Here is an 11785-nt window from a genome sequence, read left to right as displayed (position 1 = left end):
TCAAAACCTATTAACAGGAGATCTAGTTTTGAGATCTCGACGCGAGGAATCCAACAGTGAAAACAGTTCAAGATTTGAACGCACGATTTAAAAGATAAAACATTTTGAATATATAGATCTACGAAAAAAGAAAAATTTTAGGGTTCATATTCTGGGGAGGTGGGAATGATCTTTGCAAGGAGTACTCATCAATTAATGATTTGAGTATATTTATTTGACTGGCCGTTCTGGGCTGGGATATTGCTACCTTCCTCTTTCATTTTAGTTGGGCTCAATTCGGCTATTAACGCATATTTCGGTCTTGGCCCGTATCAAGCCTGTCAAGCCGACTCCCACGCCCTGCTCTGCTCTGTTCACGCGACGCGGAGGTGTTTCCTCTTCTTCCCCAATCCGACACCGGCAAGGCGGCGACGATGGAGCGGCGGCCGGTGGCAATGAAGCCGCGCCGTCCGCCCCCCTCGTCCAAGTTCCCGCATCTCCGGCGGCCCCCCCGCCGAGCGCAGGTACCGTCCGCTCATGTTCTTCGCCCTCGTGGCCTATAATTAATGCGCAAGTAGAGATGCCTATGTCACGATTTGACACCGTTTAATACGCAACTGGTCAAAAATGATAGTGCGATTACCAACTTCACCATATTTTAGTGCTCAGTCAGCTGCCGTGGTTCTTGGCTGCACCCGTGACCCATATCTTTGCTTAGACCTTATCACAAGTTGTTAAATGTGAAGGTGCCAAGGTGGTCTTCTCAATCCTATGTGAAGTCGTCTACTCTGTTTGGTCTCCTTTGCAGCTCTGCTTGGACGTTTCCTGAGCAAAGCTAGCTAGCTGCCTGCATCCCCACAGATCGATCTTCCAGGTTAGTGCCGCTTCAGCTTTCGGAACGACCAATCAGCCTTCAAGCTTTGCAGTTTATAATTTTCTATAAGCTCTTTGTGGAGTACAGTTTGTCCCCACACATTCCGATCTAAAAAAAAGAGATGAAATACGGCTTGTTGTTCTGTATCGATCAGCAGTTGCATAAAAGTTGTTAGTTTTCAACTGGGTCATGCGTTTAATTGCAGTTGCAGGTACTGGAGAAATTTTGTGCTTCGTTTGATTTTGTAACGGTCTACTTTAGTGAACCTTTCTTCCTCTTGATTTTGGTCCCAAACTCTGTTATCTTAGTCCAGCATCTTTATCTGAATTTGCTTTGCAGTTCAGCTATGTTTACTTAAAATTAGGGTTTACCCTTCAAAATAGGAATAGAAAATTTTCCATTTAGTTTAAGGGAAAACTTTGTTTTTGCCACTCTAGCTTTTGCCCATTTTGCTTATGCCTCTCTAGAATTAGACATATCACTTTTGCCACTCTTAGCTTCTGACAATACATTACAAATGCCATTTTGTGGCAAAAGGAATTATTTTTCATTTCACTTTTGCCACTTCACATTCTGACAATGTATCATAATTGCCACTCTAAAATTATTGTTTTTGCCATGGAATGGCAATTGTGATGTATTGTCAAAAATTAAGAGTGGCAAAAGTGAAATGTCAAATTCTAGAGTGGCAAAAGTAAAGTGGTCAAAAGCTAGAGTGGCAAAAACAAAGTTTTCCCTTAGTTTAACAACCACGGCTTAGATCAATTTATTACAGGGGAGATGGGGTAGGGGAGGGGTGGACATCTTTTTCGTTCCTGTGGCCATTGCTTTAGTACTCATATGTATTGTCCATCCTCTTTGATACAGTCTTCTGGTCTCATCATTGGAGACCTGCAGGCTGCAGTGTAATTCATTGGTTCGAGGAATTCGCTCAGGATAAAACCAAGTAGGTTGCCTGCTCCTCTCATAGATGACTACCTTTTCTTTCATGAACTATATTTTTTAAAAGTAACATATAAACTGCTGGAGTGGTTTGGACTGCTGAGATGTTGATCTTTCAAAGTGCATTTGATATGGATCCATTCGAACATCAAGAATGAACAAATATATCTGTGACAGGATAACATCAAGAATGACATGCATCTCTTGCACTTTATTTTTTTTCTTAATTTATCTACAAATTTGAGCATGCTATTCACTTCCCACATTATGTTTTTACTGGAGAGGAAATAATCCAGTTGTTGGACTAAGTCATACCAATAATTACTATACTAGAGAAAATTATGCTTGTACTGGTGTTCTGTTACAAACATGGTTATTCTGGGAGATACTACTATCTCAGACGCATTCATGATATCTGTCTAAAAGAGTGTACTTTATATATTTTTTCTCATACTGTTTCCATGTAATCAGATATGGCAAGTGCACATGATGAACTCGAGAAGAAGCCACAAGATTCAAATGCTGCACCAATTCGATTTTCACTAGAATATTTAAAAGACATCACATCTGATTTTTCCACTAAGTCAGTGCTGGGGGAAGGTGGGTATGGAGTGGTTTACAAGGTATGCCCAATTTCTTTTTGGCTCCACTTTTCAAATGTTAGCAGTAGTGATTAATCAAGGACACACATACTTGATATGAAGATATGTTTAATTACACAGGGAATTCTTCAATGTGGTAAAATTATTGCTGTAAAGAAACTTCGGGAACTACATCAAAATGATGAGACATTCCAAAATGAGATCACTTATCTTATGGGGACTAAGCACGAAAATGTAGTACAATTTGTTGGTTACTGCGCAGAATCTACATGGGAATTAAGAGAGTATCCAAGTGGGAGTGGGAAGCATATTCTTGCTGAAATGCCAAACAGGTTGCTCTGCTTCGAGTATGTATCCAACAGAAGCCTTGACAAACATATATCTGGTATGGTTACCAAACACTATTTGTAGCTTATTTTTCTCTATTTATCTCTCCTGGACTTTACCTTATTAGAATACAGCTCAAAATCTAATATTTTGTCAGTTACTAGCCTAAGGATGACTGTTATATCTTCGGAACACTGGCATAATAGAAACTGCATACATTTGATTTCACCTTTACCCACTCACACTTAAAGTGGTGCTCTTATGGAACAAAAAAAGGAGATTGTTTTTTGTGACAAGGAACAATGCACCCACATTTTTAATCCAAAGAGTACTGAAACCTAGATGGTGGGGCCATGCAACCACACCTCCCATCATTTCTTGTGCTGTTTACAGTACCACTATCATAATCATTAAATGGGCTTGAAATTTCTTTTCTTCTGTTTATCAATTCTATAGACGAATCTTTGGGCCTTGAGTGGAATACGAGATATGGCATAATCAAGGGGATTTGCAGTGGCTTGCATTTCCTTCATGAGGAACGCTATATTGTTCATCTGGACCTCAAACCTCAAAATATATTGCTGGATGATACTATGATTCCGAAAATTGCGGATTTTGGATTGTCAAGGCTCTTTGGCGAGAAGAAATCACGAACTGACACTGTTAATCGTGCGGGAACACTGTAAGCTATGCCTCTTGCAGCTCCATCGGTTTTCTATCTTCTTCACGTACTCTGTATATGTTTGTTTACGTCTGCAGTGCTTCCGTATTGTGTGGCAGTGGATATATGGCACCAGAATACATAAACCAAGGCTTAATCTCTAAGAAGGCAGATATCTTCAGTTTGGGTGTAATAATAATGGAGATAATCACAGGTCGTAGGGACTATCCAGATGTCAAGCAGGAGAGTCCTCAGAGTACTAGCATATCTTTTCAGCACTTCAGAAAGGAAGTAAGATGAATTAATCTAGCCTTTGCATGTATACCATCATTTTTAGCTCACTATTGCAAATTTGTAGGTACTTGAAAGTTGGAGGAACAAATTTGTATCATCGTCAGTGTATATACCAATGGAACAATATAATCAACAAATAAAACAATGCATCAACATAGCCCAAAAATGCTTGAACCCTGGTATGGAGAGAAGGCCTACTACAAAGGATATAATCCAAGTCCTTGATGCGGCAGACCAAGTATGATCACTCATGTCACATTGCATATGATGTTCTACCTTAATTTTATGAAAGCTTCTACAGGAATATGCCTACATAATATGAGAATGAGCACATATTTTATTCTGCTATATCAGCATTACAATATAATCTACTGTAGCAGTCCTAGTGTATGTAGTTTAAACTGTTGTGCTCTTTTTTTCTTTTTATAAAAGGGTCAAGCTTTATGGAGGATGAAATAAAATGAAGAAAATTAATCATCGGATCTTAATCATAATTGTTGAAAAGTCTCACTGTTGCATGTATATATATATAGGTGGAAGCCTGTGAAGAGTTGCTGTCGGCTATGCAGTGCACAGACCAGTTGCTGGTACTAAACACTACTATGAGCAAGGATCTCATACTGGAGAGATTCACTAAAGACTTGTTCAACTACGAGACAGATAGTGAAGTGTTGGACGAAGCAAAATCTGAGGGTTATTCACCAATGCCTTTGTCGCTGTCGAGCACAGCCAATCAGAATTATCAAGATGCGGCAAAGGAATCTAGTGAGCCACAACCAGCAAGTGACACAGCACCTGAGGTGAACTCACTAATTAGGAATAATAACTTGCACTTAAGTACTGGACAACTAAAAGATACTGTGAGTTGGCTTTTCTGAATGACTGTTGTTTTGACTGGGTTGTTAAAAAACTAGACGATATTCCATATAATCAAAACAGAAATAGAGTACTCCCTCTGTAAATTAATATAATATCTTTTAGATCCCTAAAGTAGTGATCTAAAAGATCTTATATTAGTTTACAGAGGGAGTAAAAAACTAATAATGGTGGACGGAAGATGGCTGTGTGCATCTCATGATGCATAGGAAAGGATATTTACATCATCTAGAAGAGAAATGGTGCAAGAGGAACAGTTGAAGGAACAGAGTGGGAGAAGTCTGTAGGTTGTAAATATATTTTTCCTCGATATTTGCTGTACTTTCATTCTAGCGACATTAGTTATCTCGCCCCAACTTTCTGATATTGCATCTCAATACAAAGTCCTTTCTTTCTTGAAATTTACAAGAATGTTAACAGTGTTAATTCTTCTGCAGGTAATCCTACCAGGCTCTGTTGAGCTTTTTAATGACTCCCCACATATGCTCCACTTCCCTTTTGAACCCAATGAGTTGATCCCGTCCTCTCTGCACCTAAGAAATAATACAGATGCACATGTGCCATTTATGCTTATGAAGAAGAGCAATAACAAAGGGATGTGCTTCGTAAGGCTGCCACTGTATGGCATTGTGCCTCCGAGATCCACTTACACTCTCGTGGTGATAATAGATAAAAAGGAAAACCTACCAGAAGAAAGAGAAGATGAACTAATCCTTCGTAGCATTATAAATGGCAAGTGTAGCTGTACTGCCGTACGGCTTGCTTGCGAGGGACTCTTTGAGGAAGCCGAAAAGTCAGGAAATACTGTGGTGCATACAGTGAAAGCTGTTTATGCTCGGCAAGAAGAGACAACATATGAGGTGAGTTAGTTCTTGTAACAAAACATTTTTGCTCACCTGGGATACTTGCAGTAGTAGTATTGACTAAACATGCTAGTACTATATAGGGCTGCGAACCTGATTTTTCACAAAACAACATAAAATGCAGTGGTCATGTCAACAATAATGGGCCCTTGACTGACATAATTAGTCTCTCAAGTTTGCAAATAAATATACATTATTGTGGAGAAGATTTTCTTATGAATGGAAGTCCACGACCACAGCTTAAGTACCTGCCAGGTCATAAATATGGCTCATGACTATTTCAAATTTGTCAATTCGTTTCTGAAGCAATTATTGCCATTTGTCAAATGGGAAAAACTTAGTAATTAAATCTAGAGTTATCAGAAGGAGACTCTGAGATGAATTAGATTAGGAAGGAGAGAAACCTGAAACTCTTTGAGGACCCTCTCCTATTGTTTTCCTGTAGAAAAAGATAGGCATCCCACGTGAATTACTCTCTCCATTTCTTTTTACTTCGCATATTAGGTTTGTCTTAAGTCAAAACTTTGTAAGGTTTGACCAAATATATATTAAAAAATATCAACATCTACAATACCAAATAAATGCATTCCATGATGAATCTAATGATATCGATTTGATATTATAAATGATGATATTTTTTCTATAAACCTGGTCAAATTTTAGAAAGTTTGAATTAAGACAAACCTAATCTGTGAAGTAAAAAGAAAAAGTGAAACTACATTGAAGAGGCTAATTATGTTGTGGCATTGAAATATAATGCTGCTTCAATGGTGAGTTGACATGATATGCTGATTGATGTTTCTGTTTTTTCATGCATTTACGATGTTGCAGGCAATCCTGCCTCCAGTAAAGGTATGAACTTCTATTCTCTTCATTACATCTTTCTCCATTGAGGCGGTTTCTCTAATGCTCAACCAAGTTTTGTTGTATCAGATCATGCGTATGGATGATAATTACCATACTAGTAATATTTTCTGTCTAGATGCACATCCGTCGGAGCCATGGTGAGTGTGTAGCATTATATGGGTAGTAGAATATTTAAACATCTTTGTTCAAGTGAATGGATTGGATGCCATGATCTGCGTGTGCTAAATATATTCTCGCCTCACAGGATTATAACAAGTCACTGGAGCGGACAAGTTATCATATGGAGCTGTAACACACAGGCAAGTTAATGTGGTACTCCCTCCGTCCCATAATATAAGACCTTATTACATTACATATACTCATATATGGGATGTAATAAGGTCTTATATTATGGGACGGAGGGAGTATTATCTAAGAAGTTAATACTGGAGTAACTGATGAAATACTAATTTTGTTAATGATTGCCAATGTTTGCAATCAATAAAATCATATATTCGGTGATGTTCGATGTAAGTTGTAAGTCCCGTAACTAAATATTAAAGCTTTTGCTGACAGACTATTCATGGGAAAAAGTAAATGGTCATCACAAAATGCTCAATTTGTGCTGGAAGATGTACCATAGTTTTGTAATTACTTGTTTGTATTTACTGGCAGGAAGTGATGGTTTCTCGTAATGTCGGAATCGGACAAGGTATGCTCTCTGACTACATACATTTTTTTCCATCATACACTGATAATACTAATAACACCATTGGACATTTTCTGCAGTTTGCTCTATTAAATTCATTGCACGCAAGCAATTATTTGTTGTTGGGTTCACTACCGGTTCCATCCATGTTTACAAGTATCAAATTGGACAACTCAAAAAAATAAGACACATCAAGCAGATCTCTGTTGATAATGGTCTCCAATCACTAGCTGTTCACCCAACCCAATCGTATGTACTTTTAGTATTTCATAGGTTCATAAGCCTTTGGGACGGGGAGCGAGGGTGGAAGTTGGTAAGAACATTCACTGGTCACAGCGGGTTTGTAAGGCAAGTCACATTCAACCCAATGGACACCAACAGTTTTGCTAGTGCTTCGGAAGATAACACGATAAAGGTCTGGGGGAATTTTCTCATCCCCAAACAATATTTGACATTATAAGGATACATTTAACTTCCTACTAGACCTTAACTGCAAGCGCATATGCTTGATTTTCAGGTTTGGAATATGGGTTCACCTGAACATAAGTATACTCTATCTGGTCATTCTGGCGGAGTGAACTGCCTGGATTTTTTCATGCGTGCCGGGCAGCAACATTTGGTTACTGGCTCCAACGATATAAATGCCAAGGTTTGCTACTTCCTTAAAGAAATACACATACTATGCACATGACATTGTTAACAATGCGTGCTTTTATTTATTTATCAAAACAGATATGGGACTTGAAGGAAAGAATGTGTGTTTATACACTGAAAGCATTCATGTCTCCGGTTGTTTCTGTCGTTTCCCATCCCACTCTTCCAGTTCTAATTGCAGGTACAAAAGACGGCACTGTTCATTTGTGGAGCTCCACTGATTTCAGGTAATCACCAAAGTATGTCCTTGTGAGATACGTCCGCACCCCTTTATAACCTGCCATTCCTAACATTTGTACATGTGCTGATTTATAATGATATCAAGGATTGTGTGTGTTATTTATGTGTATCTTGCAGAGTTAACACCCACTAAGTATTTATTTGTTAGTTATAAATGTTAGAACAGAGACCTAATTTGATCAAAGTTGCTTATTGATACAATTTCACATATTATATAACTAAATTTGTGAGAATTAGTCAGTTGCTTCATATTCCCCAGGCGTATGAGAGTCCTTCATGTTAACAAGAGCGGATTTGTTTCTGGTCTAGCATGTTCTATGGGGTCGAGAAGGTAACCAATTTTTTCTATCATTGTATATTTTTTACTTCTAAGAGCATTGCATTGTTGCATGTCATTTGTTCTGAAGTACTTTCTCCAAAGCAGAATTTCGGAATATAGGTTCGTATTCACCCTTTCATATGTTCAGATAGAGTATACTTATGTGGTATACTCTCTATTTTTGTGGCGCCACATACTTTCTATTTTTTATATGTGGCACCACAAAACGTAAACGCGGGTGCACATGGAGAATTTCATTAAAAATGAAATATGGGAAAGTCTCATTTTTACTACAATCAGGTATTTGCAGTTGTTTATAGGTAACATACTGATATACTTTTTGTCCACTTTACTCTCTTCCAAGTTTCAATATTGTCTTGACTCACTATACCCTGGTTTTAGACCCTTGTTTTGCTGACATGGATACGTGTTCGGTGGTTTCATACACATCACCATTTTGAAGGGTGCCATCTTCTTCTATTCACTCCCATGTTACCTTTGACATGAACAAATGCTCCTAACCAGTGGGTCCACCTGGTCAGAGAGACATAACAGATGAGGTTGCTTCCCTGGGAAGCCATGGCGGCGATGAATTAAAGAGCTGACCAGTAGTGGGATGTTGTGAAACTTGCCTTGGCTTAAACAAAAATGAAACCATGGAGCATTGGAAGTTGTTGACAATGGGGTGGTGGTGATGATACATTAAAAACCGGTGACATGGCTGCCACACGTAGACAATATCTATGGTTATTAATGTATATACCTGAATAATACATGAGCGCTTTGTGAGTATGTCATGATTTCCTAGAAACTTGCCATCGGACACTCTCACTCACCCTTCCGGCATCGGCTCAGAGCTTTGTCACACACATCTCTATCATCCGCCTTCAGTCATTGGAGCATTCGGTACCAGGCAAGACAAACAAAATGCAATCATAAATAGAAAAGATTCGTAGCATGGAACCAATCATGAACATTAAGAGCTTTGAGGCTAGACATCCATCCAGCCTAAGTGGATTCCTCATGTATTCTTGCAAACGCCACAAAACAAACAGTATATTAAAGCACAAGGATTGCAACAGGAAGAATACATTTCTCAAGATGAATGCTTAATCCATCTTAAAATCTTCCTCGTGGCAATTGAAGAATTGAGACTGTGGTGATTCAAAACTACGGTGGTAGCTATGGAGATGACGATGGCGGCAGCGATAGGCTAGAGCAAGATTTCACAGGGAGGAGAGTCTTTTTGTTGGTGTGTGAAAGATGAGTTTAAAGGATCTAGGGGTACAGAATCTATTTTACTAGTGCAATGTTTGTCCATCTTACCAATTTGGTGCAGTGTAGTATATTTTTTCCTAGCCATCGGAATGTTGTTCATGGTTGCCCCCACATCATCAAATCCTAGATCCTCCACTGCGGTTAACTAAACACTATTGATACTTGGGTGGAGTGAAGTGTCAAACACCTGCAATATTTCGAAAACAAGAGACATTACATGTGTACTACAAAGGAAAACAAGAGACATTACATGATAGTATAAGAAAGGGATGTTCTTATCTTGCTTTTTGCATAGTACATAGATAATATGTTTCCATTTTTTTGTTGGTAATTTATCTAAATTTGCATTTTGTGGCACAGTGAATTAATTTACTGGGATATTTTTTAGATGTACAAATCCCGTGCATATGGACATATGTTCATTTATAATAGAATGTTCTGTGCTGGTTTAATCTATTTATGCTATTTTTGTGCATATACTTGTCTACATAAGTTATTCTCATTTCCTTATTTATTACGGCAAACATGTAAACCAACTATTCTTTATCTATTAGGGTTGTAATTGGAGATAATCAGACAGTGTCAATGATGGAGATCCATGGTGAAGAACCGGTTGCTAGAGATGGGAACAATGAAATTATATATGAACTACCGCGTTGGTGCACCTATCGTCAAAACAAACAATTTCAGCAGTTGATCCTGGGCGCTATTGCTATAATAGTGTTTCTTCTTTATGCTCTTCTTCGTCGTACGGAAGAGGAAGAGTTATTTTTTCGTGAAGACAATCATCTTTACTTTTCTTAATCCTGCGGGGAAAACTGTTGAAGACAATACAGTGCTCTTTTACATGGTATTCACAAGTATCTTACTTCATGTAGGCACTTAGTATATATGTGTCTAATGTGCATTCACCAAACAGAAATTTACAAGTGCTGAGTGCACGACTAGGGCTGAGTGAACCAAAGTCTGCATGGTGGTTGCGCAATTTGATCAGTTGTAGACGGTCTCCTCCATGTTTTCCTTGCTGCTAGTACGATCTCTCGCATGTCTGCACTTCAGAAAATGGTGCCCACCATCTCCATTCAGTCTGTTGCTGAGGGGGCAGACCGCGTCCACATTCATGCCGTGTCATGGATGATTTCTTCGTAAAGGCAGGCTCTTGTAAATAAAAATGTAAAAATGTATTGATCTTACTCTGAAGTTGCAGCTGCCATACTGATTGCCAGAACAAAGGTGCATCTTTTGTTGGATTTGCTAAAGTGGATTAGAGCTCGCAACCTCATCTCAGCCAATCCGATCCGACCCACTTTTGCTTGTTTGGTAGGGTGCATGAGCTCACATGAGCTATGCTCAACTGATGCAAAAAGGGCCCTCAACTATGTTCATTTCATGCACCCCAGAGAGGGTGCATGGAGGCAGCCATGCTAGCATCGACCCTCGTCCCCACCCATCAGACCACATCCAGATATGTTTGGATTTTATAAACGGTTCACAATTTCAAATTTTGTTTAAATTTTCCAAAAAAAATCAGAATTTCAAATTTTGTTTAAATTTTTGAAAAAGTTCAGAATTCCAAATTTGTTTAAATTTTCGAAAATATTCAAAATTGTTTACATTTTCAAAAAATGTTTAGAATTTCAAAAATCTTTTAAATTTTTAAAAAATTCAGAATTTCGAAAATTATTTAAATTTTTTAGAAGTTAAGAATTTCAAATTTGGTTTATTTTTTGAAAAAAAATCAAAATTCAACTTTTTATCTTTTTTCAAAAAAGTTCTCACTTTCAAAATATGTTTAACTTAAAAAACAGAATTTTAATATTTATTTAAATTTTCAAAAAATGTTTAGAATTTCAAATTTTGTTTATATTCTCAATAAAAGTTCAGAATTTCAAAATATGTTTAATTTTTTTCATGTTTTCTCAATTTTTTTCACCGTTTAAAATAATTATTTGGAATTCGAAATTGTTCAGCATGTCTAAACCCATGCAGGTCGCCAAACAAAGGCACAACTTAGCATGTCTCAGCGCATACACCACTGCCAAACAACAGCAAATGCATGGACTCAGCATGTCTACACTCAGCATGTATGAGAGGAGAATAACTAGGCTAGGTCCATACATGCTACCAAATACACCGTAAATTCTCTAGCTTGTTTAATGTGAGGTGCTTCTTCACCCACAATCCAATGTTTTTTTTGTGAATGACCCCCAATCAAATGCTGGCAATGTGACCTCACCTTATGTTTGTCTCCCACTCCCTCTGCCCAGTGTGTCATGGCTGAGTTCGTATCCCTGCACGTGTCAGGCGTACGTGCTACGTTG

The 11785-nt window shown here is 38.1% G+C and overlaps 1 protein-coding gene across 10 annotated transcripts; it reads left to right on the top strand.

Annotated features, from left to right (window-relative positions):
* The first annotated feature begins 656 nt into the window (after window positions 1–656).
* Window positions 657–10352, top strand: LOC125529131. Of its 10 annotated transcripts, none has more exons than XM_048693534.1 (18): window positions 657–853; window positions 1751–1799; window positions 2267–2418; window positions 2518–2782; window positions 3181–3406; window positions 3484–3676; window positions 3744–3917; window positions 4213–4479; window positions 4993–5415; window positions 6250–6270; window positions 6352–6422; window positions 6530–6584; window positions 6940–6976; window positions 7054–7388; window positions 7491–7622; window positions 7706–7854; window positions 8109–8198; window positions 10019–10352. In XM_048693534.1, exons 3-18 carry the CDS (start codon window positions 2269–2271, stop codon window positions 10266–10268), a joined length of 2838 nt encoding a protein of 945 aa, XP_048549491.1. In that variant the 5' UTR covers window positions 657–853; window positions 1751–1799; window positions 2267–2268; the 3' UTR covers window positions 10269–10352. The 10 variants fall into 10 exon arrangements, 9 of the variants coding, with proteins under 9 accessions (XP_048549491.1, XP_048549490.1, XP_048549497.1 ...); XM_048693533.1 differs by having other exon boundaries at window positions 1721–1799; XM_048693540.1 differs by lacking the exon at window positions 10019–10352 and adding an exon at window positions 8292–8800 and having other exon boundaries at window positions 1721–1799; window positions 8127–8198.
* The last annotated feature ends 1433 nt before the right edge of the window (window positions 10353–11785 follow it).

Source organism: Triticum urartu, unplaced genomic scaffold, assembly GCF_003073215.2.
Source record: "Triticum urartu cultivar G1812 unplaced genomic scaffold, Tu2.1 TuUngrouped_contig_5365, whole genome shotgun sequence".
In the NCBI taxonomy this organism is placed as follows: domain Eukaryota; kingdom Viridiplantae; phylum Streptophyta; class Magnoliopsida; order Poales; family Poaceae; genus Triticum; species Triticum urartu.
This window is presented reverse-complemented; position numbering and strand designations above follow the sequence as displayed.